The sequence below is a fragment of the Drosophila guanche genome, unplaced genomic scaffold, assembly GCF_900245975.1.
Source record: "Drosophila guanche unplaced genomic scaffold, DGUA_6, whole genome shotgun sequence".
Taxonomy (NCBI): domain Eukaryota; kingdom Metazoa; phylum Arthropoda; class Insecta; order Diptera; family Drosophilidae; genus Drosophila; species Drosophila guanche.
The window spans coordinates 532030-552119 of record NW_022995747.1 but is presented as its reverse complement, the minus strand read 5'-3'; the positions used below and the strand labels follow the sequence as shown (position 1 = coordinate 552119).

At 47.5% G+C, this 20090-nt stretch overlaps 4 protein-coding genes across 6 annotated transcripts in view; 2 read left to right on the top strand and 2 right to left on the bottom strand.

The window, feature by feature from the left end:
- Positions 1 to 642: 642 nt before the first annotated feature.
- On the bottom strand, positions 643 to 1897 carry LOC117582782. The gene is made up of 3 exons (XM_034270755.1): positions 1623 to 1897; positions 1369 to 1570; positions 643 to 1303 (listed from the first exon to the last, which is right to left on the bottom strand). The coding sequence occupies exons 1-3, from the start codon at positions 1804 to 1806 to the stop codon at positions 976 to 978; spliced, it is 714 nt and encodes a 237-aa protein (XP_034126646.1). The 5' UTR covers positions 1807 to 1897; the 3' UTR covers positions 643 to 975.
- Positions 1898 to 2330: 433 nt separating this feature from the next.
- Positions 2331 to 3143, top strand: LOC117582783 (ATP synthase-coupling factor 6, mitochondrial). Its single transcript, XM_034270756.1, has 3 exons — positions 2331 to 2407; positions 2611 to 2762; positions 2833 to 3143. Exons 2-3 carry the CDS (start codon positions 2611 to 2613, stop codon positions 2999 to 3001), a joined length of 321 nt encoding a protein of 106 aa, XP_034126647.1. The 5' UTR covers positions 2331 to 2407; the 3' UTR covers positions 3002 to 3143.
- Position 3144: 1 nt separating this feature from the next.
- LOC117582781 (DNA polymerase epsilon catalytic subunit A) lies at positions 3145 to 10161 on the bottom strand. The gene is made up of 4 exons (XM_034270754.1): positions 10021 to 10161; positions 9840 to 9966; positions 3546 to 9769; positions 3145 to 3488 (listed from the first exon to the last, which is right to left on the bottom strand). Exons 1-4 carry the CDS (start codon positions 10089 to 10091, stop codon positions 3185 to 3187), a joined length of 6726 nt encoding a protein of 2241 aa, XP_034126645.1. The 5' UTR covers positions 10092 to 10161; the 3' UTR covers positions 3145 to 3184.
- A 1634-nt stretch (positions 10162 to 11795) lies between these two features.
- Positions 11796 to 20090, top strand: part of LOC117583057 (ETS-like protein pointed) — a 77037-nt gene continuing 68742 nt past the window's right edge. For 2 of the 3 annotated variants that reach the window (XM_034271224.1, XM_034271223.1), the window contains exons 1-3: positions 11803 to 12553; positions 17732 to 18080; positions 19758 to 19860. In XM_034271224.1, coding sequence (XP_034127115.1) covers positions 17745 to 18080; positions 19758 to 19860 — 439 coding nt within the window. In that variant the 5' untranslated portion in view covers positions 11803 to 12553; positions 17732 to 17744. Of the gene's footprint in view, positions 12554 to 17731; positions 18081 to 19757; positions 19861 to 20090 lie in introns of all 3 variants that reach the window. The other variant, XM_034271228.1, reaches the window with a different exon arrangement.

The window sequence follows — 20090 nt, the reverse complement described above, 5'->3', positions numbered from 1 at the left end:
ATTAGCCAAAAAAAATACCATCAGACTCTCAAAAATATAACAAAATATACTATCTCATTTTCAAAATATACCGTATATACACCGTAGTCTTAAATCATTTTTCTCGACTTTGATATTATGTTTATTATTACCAACTAATTAGGAATCTCAGCTTTACAACTTTTATTTTACTAGAATATCCCCAAAATAATTTTATATACCGTAAAGTGTCACCCTTTTTTCTGTGTAAACGAGTGCTGTAAAATCACCAAAGAAACCACTGACCTTAACCCACCTAACCTACAATCAAAATAATGTTTTTTAACTTAAATATGTTTTGTGGATATCCGCTCTGCAGATTCTGTATGAGAATTATAACAGTCACCAAATCGCGGCTTTTGAATCTTCAAAAGTGTTATTATTGTTAGTATTGTTGTTATTGGTTGGGAGCTTTACCAACAAACCAACCGTGGAACCGCAAAAACTGTCAATTAAAGGTCATTTTACTGAAATCTTTATTGCCAACATTAATTTAAATGTTTTATTTGTTGTTTAGTTTTCTGTGACATGTCGCTAAACATATTCGAAACATGTAAATATTTAATGCATAATATCTGTGTTTCACAAGTTTAGCCATGTAATTTTCGTGATCGACACTCCGTTTTGTTGTTTTGAAATTCGGTTTGATATTACTAGTCTGCTGGGAGCCTCAGCAATGAACACTTACTCTTATACAATAGATGAATCATTTATTTTCAAGGTTTTCATTAAGCTTAATGACTTACTTATATTGTTTTGCTTATAAAATAATGGTTTTAACAAAAAATGTCACCAAACATGTCCACTTAACTAAATGGATATTACACCGTTCTTATATGGCAACTACATACTGATGTAATAACACCAGTTGGTATTTTCTACAGCAATATAATACCGAAGTTCGAGTACGCTAGCTGGCGTCACAATGATATTTGCTAATATTATTTATGTTTAGGTTTATTCTAAACTGTACATATCCGGGTCTTCCTCCTTAAGGTAGGCATTGAGTCTCAAAGCCTGTGTCTCGGACCATAGCAGCCGCGTCATTTTCTGCTCCACTGTCTCTGCATCTTCTGGCGCCAACTTGTTCAACTCCGACTCCCAGTATGCGCATATGGGCCTCATCTGTGGAGCGGGCCTAGTCTGGGAAGCGGCTCTGGCCTGAGGAGGAATCCTAGCCTGGGGAGAGGGTATAGCCGGCGGCATGGACATACCTTGCGGACTGGGGCTAGCCTTCGGTTTAACAACTTTTCCCACAAAAACGGTAGAAACTGGCGCCAAGGGGCTGTGGAAAACGTAAACAGTGAATGATGAAACATTTGTTTAATGAAACGCATCTATAATGCATACCGATTCTGGACTGATTGATACAAGAATTCCATGTGTGGAGCGAACCGCCATCTGCCGCTGATGTTGTCCCTAGTCTTAGCGTCAGCTAAAGGATCCCAGTCGGCGTCTCCATTATTCACTGTCGTTTTCCCCTTCGCAACCATCTTCATATGGTACCGGTAGCTGTCCCTCAACGATTTCCAAGCGTTCTTACAGCTAAAGACTGAAGGACAGGCATGCAATTAAGTTGTCCAAGTAGTTTTAGTTTGACCTACCATCTTTATTCATCTCAGAGCCTACAGCGGCCCATGCGCTTCTCAGTGCATTGCTATCAAAGTGTTTTTTATTCGCCACATCCCAAATGAGTGTCCTCTTTTCGACCGACTTGATTAGTTTTAGTTTATCCCGGCAATCAAACTCTTCGAGCCGTCTTGTACGTGTGCTGCCCTCGTTTTCCATTTTCTTTGTCTTCGCTAGCGAAAACTAGAATACATATTTTATTTCGTTTGAGGCAGCTGCAAGCAGGGATGATTTCTTATCGCGTAACATTCCGAATATCAACCCTGTTTTAGCTAGTGAAAATGTATCGAATCTTGACTACAAGTCTGAAGGTGGGAAAGCCTCCAATTTAGATTGAAATTAACTAAATTATCCCGATTTTTTGCAGTGAAAGTTGTATGTAACTTGTTTATCTATAAAATTTTGGAATTTATGAATGCATCTATCGATAGTGACCAAAAAAAGTTTCGATGTATCTATGGGACTATCGATGGGTCTCAGCTATCTTTTGCGGACGAACTAAAATTTTAAAGGTATAAAAAGGCGTATTTATAATAAGCCAAATTGATTCGTCAATCAGATTAAATTATTGTTGTAGTGTTAAAAGTCTTTGCAAGATAGTAATATCAAAAAGAACAACATCAACATCGAGGAATATGATTTAAGACTACGGTATATTACGGTATATTTATAATTTAAGTTGGTATATTTTATCGATAATCCCGCGGTCACTAATTGACACTTTTCCAGACTCAAGTTTGCATTTGCCAAGGAAAATAAGGTACAAATTAAAGTGGAAACTTTATAGAAAGGGTCCAGAGAGTGTCTGCCAAAGGTCCTTGTGCACTAAAACTAGCGAGATCATTGCCTGGCATGCTAATTTAGTAAAACAGCACCACAGATTACATAACCTTTTTAAGGTTACATATGGGAGAAGGTGATGCCGAAATTCGCCAGAAATTAACAAATTCTCTTTGCCCGCAGATGCTGTCGCAATCAATTCTGACCGGCGTGCGTGTGCTCCGCACGGAAGCTCGCCGCAACTTTGGCCTGGCTGCACCAGCCCTGAACAAGGCCTCAGATCCCATCCAGCAGCTGTTCCTCGACAAAGTGCGCGAGTACAAACAGAAGAGCAGGTAAATGTAGCTGGACGAAAATCATCACAATAATGCCCTAATTATCATTCATCTCTGTCAACATCTGCAGCGGTGGCAAGCTGGTCGATCCCAATCCCGATATCGAGCGCGAGATCAAGACCGAACTGGACCGTGTGGCCAAGCAGTACGGCAGCGATGGCAAGACCGATATGCTGAAGTTCCCCGAATTCAAGTTCCCCGAGGTCAAGGTTGATCCCATCACCCAGAGCGCCAACTAAGCAACTATTCGAACCGAACAGTTCTTCGTATGAATTAGTTAAATTGTTTTTAAGTTCACAATCCAGCTCGAGCGGCCAGCTCGACCCAACCAGGCGAGGATTGCAAAACAGCAAATAAAGCCGGAAAACATCATCCAGAGAGCTACATTGAAAATACTTTTATAACGCTTACAAATATGGATCCTATCTGGGTGTATCGATAGCCTGCTGCACCGTTTGCTGGAGCAGCAGCATCTTGTGGTTGCCCGCCACCTTGCTGAATGTCGTGAGCAGTGTCTGGATATCCGAGCCGCTGATGAGGGGCACAAAGTGACCCGCACAGCTGCAGAACTCAGCCAGGTTTTCGCGCTTGATTTGGTTGCAGCGTGCACAGCGTAAGTCCTGCAGGACATAGGACATCATCTTGCGCTGCAGAGCATCCAGCATGCGCATCTCAATCTCCTCATTGTCGTAGGCCACATAGCACTGGGCGCACAGCCAAACGGGGCTAAAAAGAATCATTTTAATTAAGAAAGGGAAACAAATGGTTTTGGTTGCCACTCACATGCCATCCTTCATGGCGCGATGCTTGTCCTTGCAGAGATCGAGATCGCGACAGTGATTGCAGGCCTTGCATATGACCTCGTTGATGATGTAACTGTCGCAGGGATCCTGCCACTCGGCCATGTCCGAGAACTCGCCAATGCCCACGAGACGCAGCATGTTCCTGCGCAGCTCGTTGATCTGATCCGCCAGGTTCTTGTCCACACTGAGCACCTTGATCATGGTGCGGATCAGCTCCAGTCCCGGACTGGGCTTCCCCTTGCCATAGTTCTTGTGCAGCTTCAGTATAAAGTCAAAGGCGCAGTGCGAGATGTCTCTGATGGCCTGCTCCGTGGTCTTTCGTTCGGCGAGAGACTGCATGAAGAGCGTGATGAGCGACTCGAACTTCTCCCGGCACTCGTTCTCCTCGGGCAGTCGCTCGCCAATGGTCCAGTTCAGCTCCAGAGCGAGCTCATCCTCTGCCTCTGGCTCTTGGTCAGCATGGACTGAGGGATCTCTGTTCTCCTCCTCCTCATCGTCCTCATCATCATCTTCGGCGTTTCGATCTCTCTCCTGCCGCATGGTAGTGGACACAATGGAGGACACCGTCTCATCTATGCCCTTGGGCAGCTTGCCTCGAATCCCGGAGAAATTGGCCCTATCCATCCAGAGCATAAAGTTCCAGCACTGCTCGAAGGAGAGCTGAATCGAGTGGAACATCTCCTTGTTCCTCAGACTCTGGACAATGTAGTCCACATAGCCCAGCGCATCCGAAACGCTCTTCTTCCCCGAACTCAGGATAATCCGATTGAAGTCCGCATAGACAATGGTGGCGCCCAAGCGCTTGAACTCCGCTATGATCCGCAGGAACATCTTCCGCATGAGATTGTTGAGCGATCGCCGCAGAGCTGGATCGTAGAGCAGGGCATTGCTGGAGCGCACCCAGCGGTAGAAGTGCACGATCTGAAAGTCGGAGAAGATGTTCCGATTGATGGAGACCTCGCGCAGCCATCCGTTCACCATGGAGCGCATCACGCGAAAGGCCGCGGAGCAGAGGGCCGTCTCATCGTAGCTGGGGAGTGTGGCCGCTGGCACATTGCCAATCATCTCCTCGAGGGAAGCCTGTGGCATCACATCGAAGGTGATGGCCGAGGAGGCGCCCTCCATCTCCTGGATCTTGTTCGACTGCAGCAGGGCGCTGACCGCGAGGCTGTCCAGGGCAAGTTCTACACAGACATCCGGGTAGAAGCCCGCCTTGTTCTGCACCACGCTGATGTTCTCCTCGAACTCCGCCAGCAGTCGACTGTCGTCCGCCTCGCGGCCGCCCAGATCCGGCCTCGTGCTGGCCGACCACCAAAGCACAAAGTTGTGACGCTGCAGCAGGCGGGCGAAGAAGAGATCCGCTCCAAAGAGCACCGTGTCGGGCGGCATGTTGCCAATGGGCACATGGAAGTACCGACACTGATCCAGCATCAGGTCCAGCACGTTGTTCAGGTTGAGGAAGTGCCGCACCACGGCCCGGGTGCCCTGACGCTGCCAATCCAAGCCGGACAGCAGGCTGGCATCATCCGAGATGTGGATCTGGGCCTGGGGAAACTCCAAGAGGATGGGCATGGCCTGCGGCAGCTTCCGCGCCTCGAGCGCCGTCTGCAGGCAGAGCAAGGTGGGTCCCTGGTTCTCCTGCTTGTAGGTGGTCAGAGCACGCTGAATGTGCCTGTAGATCTGCTTGACATCCACCTCAATGACTACCTCAAAGGTGTAGTCCTCGGCGGGAATCTTCTCCTGCTCCCCAGCCGTGAGATTCTTGAGGAGAGCCAGGCGCTCCGCAGCGTACAGCTGCCGCAGATTGGGCATCTGATTGGCACGCACCGTGTCCAGGACGAAGATGAAACCCTTCTTGCTGGGCATCAGTATGAGCGACCAGATCTCCTTCTTGGCCGTGGGCGTGTTGTGCTGGTACAGGTAGATCTTTCGCATCTGCGCATTGGCCATGGCCAGGTACTTGACCTGCGTCTGCGGTCGCTGCTCCAGCTGCTCGATGCTGAAGCTCTCCATGTCGCTGTTGGAGAGCAGCGACAGGCGACGCGCCTCCTCGCGCTGCACGCCACAGATGCAGCCCATGTCCATGAGAGCGCGGAACTCCAGCGTCATTTGCGTCTCGTAGATGCCCTCGATATCGGGCGTGGCCAGGTCTGCCAGCATGCCCAGCGAGTTGTCCCGAAAGAGCTGCTCGGGCACGCTGTACCGATACAGATTGAACATGGGCCGAGAGCGGGGCAGCACGCGGTTCACCTTGCGCCACAGCTGTCCCTCCTCCGGGGGCGCTGGACTCCGCTGGTTCACATAGAAGATTCTGGGCACCGTCAGCTTCATGCGATGCAACTCCTCGCCGATGAGCGCCCACACGGTAAAGTGTCCCAGATCGTCCACGGGCACCAGCTGCAGGATCTGCCACGGCTGGTCCAGCAGCGTGCGCTGTGTCCGCCTCAGGAATCCCCCCAAGGTGGCTGTGGCTCCGGGTGCTCTCGTGTTCGGTGCGTGCGCTTCATCGTTGCGCACTCGCTTGGAGGCCTGTTGCAAGCGCTGACGCTGTCGCTGCCGCTGCTCCAGCTGCCACTTCCATTTGCGCTTCTGGAAGCGCACCCACGCCGCGATGCTCTCCGCGGTGTCGCCCATTTCAGGAGCATCGCCCAGCGCCTCTTTCCAGGTGGTGGCCTGCGGCGTCTGCTGCTCCTCCTCGCCTTCCTCCAGCTGCAGCCTCTTTCGCTTGGTGACCATGGGCAGCCCGGTGGGATCCTCGATCTCCTTGCCAGCCATATCCTCCATGTCGCGCAGCTCCAGCTGCTTGTCCTCCAGCGCTGGCTTGGGCTTCGGGCGACTCGTGAAGATCTCGTTGATGCGCCGCTGCTTCAGCACATCGTTCTTCTCCACCATCTTCTTGTGCAGCCAGTCGGGATGCTGCACCCGTGGCACGGGATTGGCCAGTCCCTGCAGTGCCGCGGGAATGGTGATGATCTTCTGGATGGTGCCACCCAGCCGCTCGATGTAGTAGTTCCAGTCGAGCACATCCCGAATGTCCGCATCCCCCATGGTGTTGTCCTTCAGCCAGCGCCGCAGGTGGTGCCGCCGCACACTCGCCTCGGACTGGAAAATGGCCAGCGGTATGGCCCGCTCTGTGACGGGCGCACCTTCGGGCTTCTTGGAGATGATGTACTTGCAGGCGAGGCCCGCATCCTTGACCATCTGCTCGCCTAGGAACTCGGCCAGCCGCTTGGCCGTCGATATGGATGTGCTCTTCTGGGCGCCGTACTCCTCCAGCTTCTTGGACATCGACTTGTTCTCGGCAATCAGCTCGAAGAGCTCCGAGTCGGGCAGATTGGAGCCGCGACTGTAGAGGACATCCAGCCAGTAGTCGGCCACCTTGGCCACCGATCCATAGCACTCCTCCAGGGTGCTGCCTGCGAGGAAGGCCTCGAAGACGGAGCTCTGGAAATTCTTGATCAGCTGCAGCTCGCCGCGACGCTTCACCTCGAAGCCCTTCAGCTCGGCCAGCGAGCCATCGAAATTGAAGACTGCGTAGCGTTTCTTCAGCTTCTTGCCCTCCTCCTTGGATGCGGGCAGCACCATGGCCAGGTACGGACCATCCACCTCAAAGAAAATCGAATTCTCATCGCGAATATCGTAGTGTGGGCCCTCTTTCTCCTCACTCTTCCTCAACTCGTGATACTGATCGTTGGTGAAGTGATCCTTGACCATTGTATTGAGCACCGCATTGGGGTAGGAAATGTTGATCTTCTTTTTCTTCTCGTGGCTCGTTTGCACGGTGAACTCCTGGGGAAAGGAGCCTGGGAGTATGCACCAAATACCATCCGTGTCCAGCTCCAGCGGGCGACCCACACGCTCGATGATCTCACGCGCTTTGGTGATGATATTCGAGCCCGTGAGGCACACAATGCCGGCCATGGGCATGGAGTGCCAGCGGGCACCGCGACGCATCACATAGCCGTAGAAGGAGTTCAGGATGCACTTGTGGGCCAGCTGCAGGGAATCGTAGAGCACCTCCCGGCCCTTGGCCGCCTTGATCTCGGCCGCATCGCCCGAGGCCACAGCGGACGTGACTGAGGCCTTGGCCACCTTCGTGAGGCCCTTGTACTCGTAGCGGCGATCCCTGAAGGCGCGCACCGTGTCCACATAGAAGCTGTTCTCCTTCTGGCAGATGGTGGAGTTGCGGGTCTCCAGTTTCGTGAGCTTCGTCTTCTTGTACGCCTTGCGGCAGTAGTCGGACAGGCGCTTCTTCTCGTACGCCGCCTGGTCCTCCTTGGAGAGCTCGTGGAAGGCGCGCGTCGCTCCCCCTGGGTAGAGCGAGGGGAACTTCTCCGTCTCCAGCTGCTGCTGGATGCGCTGGAACTCGTTGCGGGAGGCGGGCAGCATCTCGCCGCGCCACAGCCAGTCCATGGAGCGCTTGCAGCGCACTCCGGGCTTGTTGAAGTCGCAGGCGGCACAGTCCAGATCGCTGACCATTGCCGAGGGCTGCAGGCGATTCGTCAGAATGATATTGGGGTACATGGCGCCCACATCCAAGTGATAGATGACGGGCTGCTCGAGGCGATTGGGTATGTCGTGGAGGCCCTGCAGGCCTTGCAGAATCTCCTGCTTGACCTCCTCGAGATTGAGAACCTGTTCCATGGGTATGCCCTCCTCCACGACGATGGCATGCCGCAGAACGCCATCGATTTGCTCCATCAGCTGCTTCACCATGGTGGGATCCAGTCGAAAGCGACAGGGAATGTCCGCACGGAACACGCCCGACTCCAGGGCCTCCACATGGCCGCCGACATAGGTCTCAGAGTCGAGGACATGGCCCTCGTTGGAGAGCTTGTTCAGCTCCGCCTGGTGCTTGTTGGGGTACACGATGTTCGCGTGGTAGGCCTCCACCATGAGCAGCGTCTCGCAGAGTGTGCCCGAGCCCTTGCGCAGGATCTCGTCGGGCTCCATGGGAATGATGGTGTTCAGGGCAAAGATGAACGGATGCACGTACTTCATGTAGAGGTAGTAGGTGGCCACCGCATCCGACACGGAGTAGTTGGCCAGCACCTGGGGCTGCTCCACGGCCATGCGGCACATTTCCTCGGGATCCAGCTCCACGGGATCGTAGCGCAGCTTGGCCTTGGCCACCGCCTTCAGACCCTGCGAGCCCACAGGCAGATACGAGTCGCGCTTCACCCAGCACAGGCAGTCCATGTGGATGGAGGGGCGACTGAGGTACACGCCGTCGCGCATCTTGGAGAAGCCAATCTCCTGCTTCATGTCCAGGTCGTAGGTGGCGGCACGCGTCTCCACGAATGGCCAGTCGAAAAAGTCGCCGTTGTAGGTGACGATGATGTGGGGACGCACCTCCATGATGTGATCGAAGAACTTCTGCAGCAGCTGCATCTCATTGTCCTCGTTGTAGACCACAAAATTCCCCTCAAACTCCGGCTTTGGGGTGTACTCAAAGTCTGCCACGTTCGAGGAGATGATCTCCCGATTGGTGATCAGAAATCCCTGGCCGTCAATCATGTAGGAGATCATCATTATCTGATCCGTCTGGGCATCGGGAAACTTCAGTGGCAGCTTTGTCGTCTCTATGTCGAAGGCCAGGACTACGGGCTCGGGGCGATCGAGTATGTCCGGCCGTGGGGCAATGTGTGGCATCTCCACGCCGCTCTTGCAACGAATGTTGTACCACAGGCCGCAGAATATGCGCAGATCTATGGAGACGCGCACGTGGTAGGGCACATCGTGCTCGCGTATGTCCATGATGCAGTCCATGTAGTCCTGCTGCCGCTTGCCCAGCCCCTCCTCCGTGTTCGCCGAGGACTGGGCCAGCGATGTGGCCAGCATTTGCATGTAGTACGTGTTGGACTTCTGGCGCTCCGTGTTCCGCCGCACGGCGGCCATCAGTTCGCGTCGCACCTTTGTCATGGCCGTCTGGTTGAGGAAGGAGAGCTTCAGGTAGTTCTGCTGCAGCCCAGACAGATGGTTGGGCAGATCCAGATCCTCCTTGGAGATGTGCTCCAGGCTGGCTATCTGGCCGGAGTATTTGCGGCCCAGGAACCGCGCCACCTCCAGGTGCATTTTGTCATCGGGTCGCACCAGCAGATAGGGCTTGTAGGCCACTGTGCACTTGAAGCGCGAGCCGTCCATTTGTATGAAGAACAGATCCAAGGCGGCTACCAACCGCCGATCCTCATCCAGCACTTCGTTCTGTCGAGGTTGAGGGAAACTTTTGGCTTTAGGGATACTCTGTATACTCTGAATTTGGTTTAATTCTTACCGCATGCATGTTGATGAGATAGCCAGTGCGCTCCTGGCTATCCTTGACTCGATCGAAGCCATATTTCGAGTCAATTTTGTCATTGTCCCGCGACTGGCGGTAGCCAGCCTCGTTGTAAAAGTCATCGCTGTGGGGAAGAGTTGCTGGTTAAACGAACTTTTTCTCTATTTCAGCTACTCACCCTTCACTTCTCTTTTCGCTTACGAATTTACCAGTGTTTTGCAGACTTTTGGCTTTGCCAATTTCAGCCATTTCGGCGGCGGCACGTAAAATAAAAATAAATAAAAGATTTGCCGCCAAAAAGATATTATTGGTAATCGATTTAAATGTTTTTAATATCGATACTTTTGTGCGATACTGCCGAGCGTCGATGTAAGTGTATTGCACCAAAGTGCGCCATAGACCAATGGACTGCACTGAGTTTAAAAATATATTTTATAGTTCATAGTAATTGATTTATTTCTCTGTTCGTGCGCATTTCGACTGCAGTTAGTACTTCTGAGTATGTCCAAGCAGCTGCCACATGCTGACCACTTGAGTTTGCTATTCTGTTGGACATGTGAGCGCACTGGAGGTCTTCATATTTTTCCATTTTCCATTCCAGTTTTAACTACCTCTCCGAAACCGAATTACACACGCACACCAGCCAATTCATTCATAAAATCCGGCTCACCTACACGAGTTGTAAAACTGCAGTCGCAGCAGTGAGAGAGAGCAGCGGCAGCGACTGCAACAGAGCGTCGTTGCTGCGCATGCTCTCTCGAAATCCGCTCTCGCTATGCGCCGTGCACTTGTCGACCGGTGGAGTGGATACGTACCCTGTCTGTGCAGCAGTTTAATTACAGGACAAGTTGACAATCTCGTCGCTGCAACCCCATATTTGTTGCACGTGTGTATCGTTATGCAAGGCTGCCTCTGCCCCCGGTCCGAGGGATCGCGTCGAATCTTATTGCCCTTTTTCCTCTTTTGGGTGCAGTGCAGCTGGCTGTGCTGTGCTGTGCCGCCCCTGCATATGCATGCATTTATGCTCGTGTGTGTATAATTTATGCGAAATGCGTTGCCAGAATATCAAAAAAATAAAACGCAGGCTCTTATTTTGTTGTTGTTTTTGTTTCTCTATGTGTGCATACACATAAACCTGTTTCGGTGTGCGGCGGCAGTAGAGTCCCGTCCCAGTTCTGGGCAAAGAGAGTCTTCCAAATGCACAGTGGTTGATGTTTATGGAAATGGAAACAAATCTGAACACTAAGAAATAATATAATCGTAAAGGCTTTCTCTTCTAGTTTTTATCTCACATTACCCAAGTTTGCTGCGACACTGTGCCAATGCTTGCTAAAATGATTGCCCACTCACATGCACACACACAAGCTCGCTCACAAATCTTTTTGTATGTATTTTTGCACTTACCCACAGTTCTGACCACGCAGATTTTGTTGTTGCTTATGCATTTGTCGCCGCCGCATATTGCATTTGTTTTTGTTGCCTAAATATGTAATTCTGATATTTTAGATTTTCTTTTTTACTCATGCTGTGCTGCGCCCAAGTGTTGTGTGCATGTGTCTCTAGTCGCTCTCTCAGTCTCCCACGCGTTTCTGCTCACGTTAATCTTGTTGTTGCTGTGCGTTTGACAAAAGTTGATTTGCCAAATCGGAGCATACACCCATACGGACCGATACACACACACACATGTGCATAGTGCAAAATACTCTCGATTTTCGTTTCGTTTTGTTATATTCTGTCGTTATCAGTGGGGGAAAGAGTGAAAAACAACAGCAAGTCTGGGGCGCAGTTGTTGCGCCGCTTCTTCTTCTTGCAGTCTCTCTCTCTCAATCTCTCTCTGCGTTTTGCTCTCTCCGCTCACTTGTAGCCGAGAAACGCGTCGGCGTCGGCGTCGCCGTTGCTGTCGCCGTTGCCGCTTTTGCTGTCGCGCCTGTTGCTGCCTGCGCTGCGCCGCACTATGTTTTTCGCTCTCTTTTGGTTCGGTCCGTTGAAAAATCAAAACAGTGATCGCGAGTGCAATATTTTGTCGAAAATCCACAGAAATATCCATATCAAAAGTTTAAACAACAAACCCCTGCCCGCCAGATCGGTGAAAATACGGTTAAACAAAAAAATCTATCACAAAACCACAAAAATCGCTTAAAAATACATCAATATGTGCGTGAGTGTGTTTCGCGTGTGTTTTTCTATGTGTGCGTGGGTCTGATCCGTTGTTCGATTTGCTCTGTCAACGTCGGCATCGAAATCCAACGTTCCTTCTTATAAGCCGAACCTAAATCCGAGGCTCTCGACTCTGTCTTGTGTGTGTGCGTGCGTGCTTCCTTTCGTGCGCTTTGTTTCAGGCACGTAATCTGTCCCCCTCTCTGTCTCTAACCACGGTTTCGCGTTTACGGTCCCTAATCAACCTGCTGATCCCCTCAAGACGGTTAAGCACACACACCGACACTCACAGCCACAACTAAAGACAGAGAGTGTGAGTGAGAGAAAGAGAGAGAGAGAGATAGCAATCCTGCTTCGATCAAGATTATGCGCCTAATTTGAAGCTGTAATTAATTTGAAGATACCCTAATAAAAAGAGTGAACGAACACCACGGCACAGCGGATAACCAGAGGCAGAGAATAGAGCAGAAGCACACAAAAATTCTACCTTCTACCACATTTTTGAGGGGCGTTTGTCTATACCCGGCGCTATTTTATTAACCCCCCCACCGCCGGTGAGTGTAAAAAAGTGTTGAAAAACAGTAGCCCCCCCCTTTGTAAACCCTTTTCGAGTGTGTGCGTGCATGAGTGTGTGTGCCTGTTGCCTGTTTTCTTGAATGAATCGGAATTGGAATCGGAATCTAGGGGGAAAACTGGTTTCCCTGGGCGATCTTAACTATCCGCTTGATTCAGTCCAGGATTGTGCTGCCTATAAAACTCGTTGCTTGCCACAGAATTTGAATTGGTTGTTGCCACCGATTCCGATACTCATGGCTAAGAGAGAGAGCGAGTGACAGTGTATCTGTGTGGAGGTACTTCCACAACCCTTGTGGTGGGAACCAACGATCGAAATTACTACTGTGTTCCTCTTACAGTTTCCGGTCCCTTACCAAACCCATTTTTGATTGCCTTTTTCCCCTGGCCATTGATCTGCATCGCGAGAGCGTTCTCCACAATACCCCAATTCCCAATGTGTAAATGTGATAGAAGAAACTTATCATTAAAGTGATACTCGTATGGGATTATCATTTCGGGGGCGTGCATCAAGGGTTTCGTTTCGGAAAGATCTAACAAGGGTTTAGGGGCCAAGGGCTATGGTATAATTGGGTTATTCCTGCCGGAATCTATAGGAATCATAATTACATGTAATCTCAGCTTCGGTCTCCGAAGGAATCGCTGGATTAGTGTAACGATAATTCGTTCTCTCAGGTCACAAGAACTCACTTTTCGGGAAGATCCAACAAGGGAGAGTACCTCCCACATTCCCTTGACTAATTTTGGGGACAGTAACTCCCATACATTCCCATAAATAAACTCATATATCGATAAAGATTAACCTTTGCGTTTCATTAATTCTTTGGTTATATATGTATGACTCTAATTTCTTATCGATTCCAGAACCAAATGTCCAATCGAATCCCTCATTTTGTTGTGAGTTCTTAAACAAATTATTCTTATCAAAAAAAGTCCATTATCTATGACTATGAAAGAACCTTCATATAAAAATGGCAAACATTTCTAAGATTTCCCCTGAAAAAAACCCAAAATAAAGTAAATTTTGAATGGGACTTCAGGTGCTTATGCCCTGAGGCACCTAATTTGGGTGCCGGTTCGATGTGCAGTCGAAAGGTTGCAGAACTCATGAAACTACAAACAATAGAAACGCGCAAAAAAACCTTATCGCCGCACCAGACGACGCAACGTATGTAGATAACCCACAAAAACGGGTAGAGAAAGAGAACAACATGAAAATCGGAGCATACAGAGGGGGGAACATATGTTTTCTTTGGAAAAATAGCAAAAAAAAAAATGGAATATGAAAAGACTCTCTCCTAGTGAGACGTGTTTCTGTGTCTCAGGCGGGTCCCTGGCTGTATCTCGGTGTGTGTGTCTTGAGTCTGAGTCTGTGTCTGCGTCTGCGTCTGGGGCACAGCATCATCAGCAGCAGCATCTGCTTGAAGGAGGAACAGATTGTAAACGAATATGATCTTTCGATATGGTGAACACACAGACACCGCACACACTCCTCCCCGCCCTTTACTCCACACACAAATAGGGGTGCAATTTTTCGTATCTATGTATGTATGTATGGACTTGTGTAAGTAACGGTAGAATACATATTTAGTTGCTGTTCTTTTTGTTTTCTCTTCCAATGTCTGCTGAAAAAGGGCTCTTAAACGAATGATGATCCTCGCTTTCAAGACGGTTCGGGACGAGACCTGCCTGTGTCTGCGCCTGCGCCTGTGCGCACATGTGTTGCCCCTGAAGACGATCTCCGTCTGTGTGATTTATATTTGTGTGTGACTCTGTTGTATATGTATCTTGTCTTGAGATCAATCTGTGATCTCTCGGTGCTCTCGAGACTGTCTGCAGCAGCAGCAGGTTGATACTTTTAGCATCATCAAAACGTGGCATGGGGCAACGAACGAACTGTAATTGTATCTGTTGGATATTTATGGAAAAAGGATCCTAAAACTGGTCTTCAAAGATTCACAGAGGGAGATACAGAGAGTAGAAGCAAGGGGCAAAGAAACCTCAATTATGGGAACCACTGATCTTCATGGTTGAAATTATTGATTATAAACAGCATTTACTTAACATTCGTTTATTAAATTTCTTGTTCCACTCGAAATGGGATTTCTAGGACCAACGAAGACGCTCTCTCCCACTTAGATTCGACCGAGTGGAGCTGCTGCATAACGCGCGACTCGTATAATTAGCAGAGAGTAAAGATTTCTCCATTCCGAAATATTAAAACTATCCGCTGAATGACATTATATTTTTCTCTGTTCTGAAACCAGAAATCAATTTGGGGTGCCAAAAATGATGCCAATTACCTCTTGCGGCCAGGCCAGAGCACTTTAGTGCGTCAATAAATTATATAGTTTTGGTTGTGTGAAAAATTGCATTTAGTATTTTTACCAAAAGCCAAAACCACAAACTGTAATCCCCCAATCCCTCTAATCTAATTATAAATTTCTGCCAGCACACAAGTAATATCGTTTCTATGAGCACTGAGCACTGAGAGTATATTTTTGCTGCATTCGTATGATCTGTGTGTTCCACATTGTTCAATCAATGCTGAGAACGAGAAGGCGGAGTGGCACTCTGTTGCACTCGCTTGTTGATTTTTTATTTTATTATCCATTTAAATGTGTTGATTAACTTAAATTCGTTTTTTTAGTGCACATTCACTTGTGAGAATACGAGTTTATATCGTGGATATATCGTGTGATATGTGTGTCTTTTGGTTCCGATCTCAGTTTCTGCCAGCAGTGGACGCAGAAAATCAGCAAATCAAATCAAAAATTGATTTCGCAAACACAAAAAAGCTGCAATTTATGCAACGGTTTTTCATTTTCAAATACCCTAGCGTAAAAGGGGTATATCATATATGCCAGATAGTCCGATTTCAGAGGGTACAATGGCAGACAGAGAGACAGCATTTTAATGGCTCTTAAAGGGTATTTTAAGCTTCGAGCAAATGGCTTTGCTTTTCTTTGCTTTTGTTTTTCTTTCCGTTTTAGATCCAGAGCGCGAATATGGTGACATTTCAAGGGGGATTTACATTCATATGTACATATATTTGTGTGTATGTAATTGTAGATAAGGCCACTAGATAGCTGTCACAAAAGCACCGTAGAAGAGCCAGACCGAAAACTTCAACTCAGTCGTCACCGATGCGACAGTTTCTCCACTCCGCTCCCCGTGTATTTGCATACCGTATCTAATTAGACGACCACTTGCCTGGAAGATCCTCTGATACTCCCTTTGTCGATCTCTTGCAGATATGCGTAAGATTTTTACCCAAGGTTTCGGAATATTTAAAGATGCTGTTGGGGAATATATGTACACATGGGCGTATGTGTTGGCAATATTACCATAAATTCTATTCTTTCCTCGTTCGATCTTGTAAATTTGAAGTATGCATTGGCAGCCTGAATGGAATGATCATTAGATGCACAATAGGTGAACTCTATGGCCCCCTATTATTTGCCCCTGAAAATGCCATTAATCTTTGTATATTAGATCCAATCACATATAAAACAAAATATGTATTATATGTAAATACAAAACAAAATACATTAAACCTAATGGTGCTGCTTTAGTATTCAGTCATTCAGAAACCCATTATAAAGTACTTAAGTTTTAAGACTTTTTTTTTGTTTATTTCCATAATATTTATTGGCATTCATTTTCCACAAATATAAACCAAATAGATTGCACATTTTGGAGTCCATTAGATTTTTTTTTGGTAAGCCACACTGGAATAGAGAGATAGAGAGCGATTGCAGGCAGCTCTTTAGCTTTGAAATTTGCATAGGGCCTCAGAATCCACTTGCATTTTTATCGCATGTTTTGTGCCCCCGTTTTTGGTATTACTTTTTCCTTCACTTTGTTTATCACTAAAATGTTTTTATCAGTCGCAGGGCGTGTGTACTTGTATTTAATGTAAATATACTCGTAATTGTTAATGCGTAATTTACTGGGATTTATCTTGGGGCAATGGGGGAACCGTAATTTATATTTATTTATAGTGAAGCATCAGCACCCAGCATCAGTAAGGGAGCAGCTGGCTGGTTGGGATGGAATTGTGGCAGAAACCCTTATAAGAACCCAAACCCTCATGTGTGCTTTGGAGATTTCTTCTCTTCTTTCTCGGCGGTGGCTTATCTCTGCTCCGGCACTTCCGTTTGATAAAAGTTCCCCTAAGAATTTATTATACTTTTTCGGATTTGGACGTGAGTTTGGATGGAAATTTTGTCAACTGTTGCGGGATGTTGAATACTAGAAGAAAGAGTAGACGTAGAAATGGAAATCGGCAGAATAATTGTAGGACTTCGACTTCGACTTCGGCTTCTTTATCTTTCGATCTTCAAGATTTTTCCAACTATTCTTTAGTTGAAGAACCCTAAAAATAGAAAGAAGTTCTATTGAAAATCATAAAAAAAGAGATCCACAGAAACCACAAAACAGAGCAAAAGCTGAAGGGTGAAATCTGTTTAGCCTAAAATCTGAACACATGGAATATATCGTATAAAGAACGAAAAGAAGATCTTTCACCGTGTGAATGTGCTCTGCTGTCTGGCTGCTTGATCTCTCTCGTTCTTTTTCTGTCTTTGTCGTACTTCAAAGTAATTTTTCATGTTTTTTTGCTGTCTTGAATGAGTTCCCAAATCCCCCAAATGCCCAAACAACATCATAATCATCCGCTGTTAGGCCCGAGTAAATATTTGATAACTCTAAAGAGACAGAACTCTAAAGAGGAGAACCCATTAGAAATATATATATATTGAGAAAAACCCTTTGGGAAACCGCCTTACAGCCCAAAGAATATGTTCATACGAGTACTCGTCTGGCATGGATGGATGCTGTTTAAATATCAGACCAAAAGTGTGCTCACGGGCGGTGCCTTTTGTTGTGGCTCTGTGTGCACCTCAAAAGGAGGCGGCCTTTGATGTTGCAAAAGTGTCATAATTTGTTGAATCAACAGAGAGAGAGAGAGAGAGAGACATGGAGACCCGTGTGCAAAGGTGCGAACGGGAGGTGTGAACGAGGTCCAATAAAAATGACTGCTAAATGGTGCGATAATTGTGCCGATAATTGCCTCCCATTTGTGGCACTCATTTTCCGCTTTTCCTCTTGCATTGATTTGTTTACTAATTTCCACGTTTTCCGTTCTCCCTCTCTAGATGCCTTCGCAATATGGAATTGGCGATTTGTAAAACAGATCTATCTGCCACAAAGTTTATGCTGCCACCACCAGCGTTGCCCCCCGCATCCAACGCCATTGCCACAGGAGGAGGAGCCGCCGCAGGTGGAACACACTCTTCGTCGTCCGTTGCACAGTTTTCCTTCCCCCACAACCTCAACGAACTGTTCAACGGCTTCAACGCTGGTCATCTGTTTAAATCACAACCGCAGCACAACGTCAGCATTCATTCATCGGTGGTGCCATCGATTCTGAATAGCAATAACTCCACCAGCAACATGAGGCTCAAGAAGAACCGAAAGGTTACATTTCTAACGAGTTTAGTGGAGGTAAGGTTCACTTATTCTATTTTTATTATAGGAATATCACTGCGAATATCGTTGAGGATCTGCATAAAGCTAAGCTGGAACAGTTATCCGTTAATTTGTACAGAAGATTCTTCATCTGAGAATCTCGTTAGGCAAACACTCTATGAACGATGATCCCATTGATTTCTAACTCTTCAAGGACTTGCACGTAGATCTGCTGCTGATCGATGGCTGCATAAATTCTATAATATCTATATATAAACTTTTCTGTGGCTGATCGATCGATAGCCTGTCTGTCTGGCTGTCCATCGTTTTCTATGCCACTTTGACAGCCTCGACTGCATCGATCGGTGACAGCGCTTGCGAGAGGGAGAGAGAGAGACCTCAATCCGGAATGCAAAACACGTCGAAGCGAGCGGATTCTAAATTTGGTTAACGAAACGCAAGCGCAATTATTATGTATTATGCTTATTGATTTGTATCCAACACCCTTTAAATATTTATTACCCAACGATCCACCAATGCAGCAAATAGTCTCGGGAAGATCTCTTTGAAGCGTGGTGGAGAGGGTGTCCTAAAGTCGCGTCTACGCGTCACTCAAAGGCGTAATTCTATTGTGCAAACAATCTATTGTGTGTGCTATAAAAGCCAGAAGCGTGCCACTTAATTTATGACGCATCTTGTGATAGAAACGATTGACAAAAGGCCGCCCATGCCATACCAAAAGATCGCTCGAAGGAACTGAAAAAAGTCTCGAACAATGGGTTTGTGTAGGGCTTCCCATTGGGACATTCTTTCTCGGTTCCAGCTGATCTTTTGGGGATCGTTTCAGAGCCTGCGGTTCAGCGCATATCCGCTGAACCGTTGACCACTTTCATCCGGTCCGTGACCCCAAAGGCTTGACGATCCTTTCTCTCTCTCTCAGGACATGGCCCGATGTGCAGTCGCTTGGAAAATGCCCAGCCCACAATGTAATCCGATCTCTATCATGTCTGGGCAGCAGCAACAGAAAGAGTCTTCTTGGGTTTCCATTTCGGAACGAAACTGAAGCTTAAAACCAAAATATACTTTTTTATGGGGCATGTGTGGTGGGGTGCCATCAGGAGAGTCCTCGAATTGAGTTCCCAATCGAAATTTGTGTGTGATACACACATTTCATTTGACTATTCTGACCTCCATTATCATTAAGCGACGACACAGTGGGACCTCTCTCTCTGGATCCCCCTCTCTGTATATATGGAAGTCAAACGTACAATTCAATTTATTAGAACGAGATCTCTCAAGGGGGGTGGGTGGAGACCTCGCTGCTCTGCTGTGGACATTGGGGCAGTCCACAGAGGCACCCGTCAATTGCTGGCAATCTATTCCATGTTCCGTGGCTGGCTCTGATTACTCGAGCCGCCCCCTGGTTACACTTTTCACAGACAGAGGGAGAGATGGTTGGGAGGGAACAAATGTACATTTATTTTGTAATTGGGTAAAAGTGGCTTGTTTATAAATATGTACAAACACAGAGCAGGCACACACAGAGAATCATTTGGAAGAAGGGGAGGCAGGCCTTGTTGTGGATTTAATCATTGTATGACAGATATTACTTGGAGAGTACAAATACTACAAATTAGGATAAATAAGTTAAAATAAGATCCGTTATGGGATACTTTTATACTTACCTTTGCCTCTCCTTTTTCTCCTTTCTAGTCGAAGAACATCTTCATCAAAGAGGAGCCCATCAATGGTTGCAAGGATTTGCCGCCCACCATCTGCAGTTTATCGGATATTTCAGATCATGAAGCCTCCTTGGGTGAGTACACTAGAGCCCACCCATATATCATTTATGCGGATTCTTTACGATGACAAACTGCCAGAAAAGAAACCCCATTTGCCATATACTTTACTGCTTCATTTATTTGATTTGTATTATTATGTCTTTGGTTTTGCTTTTCAGTTTGTTTGTTGAATGGAATTTTGTGGTCTTTGTGGGCTTCAATTTGATAACAGATTTCCAAGAAATTCATACTCCATAATAATTGA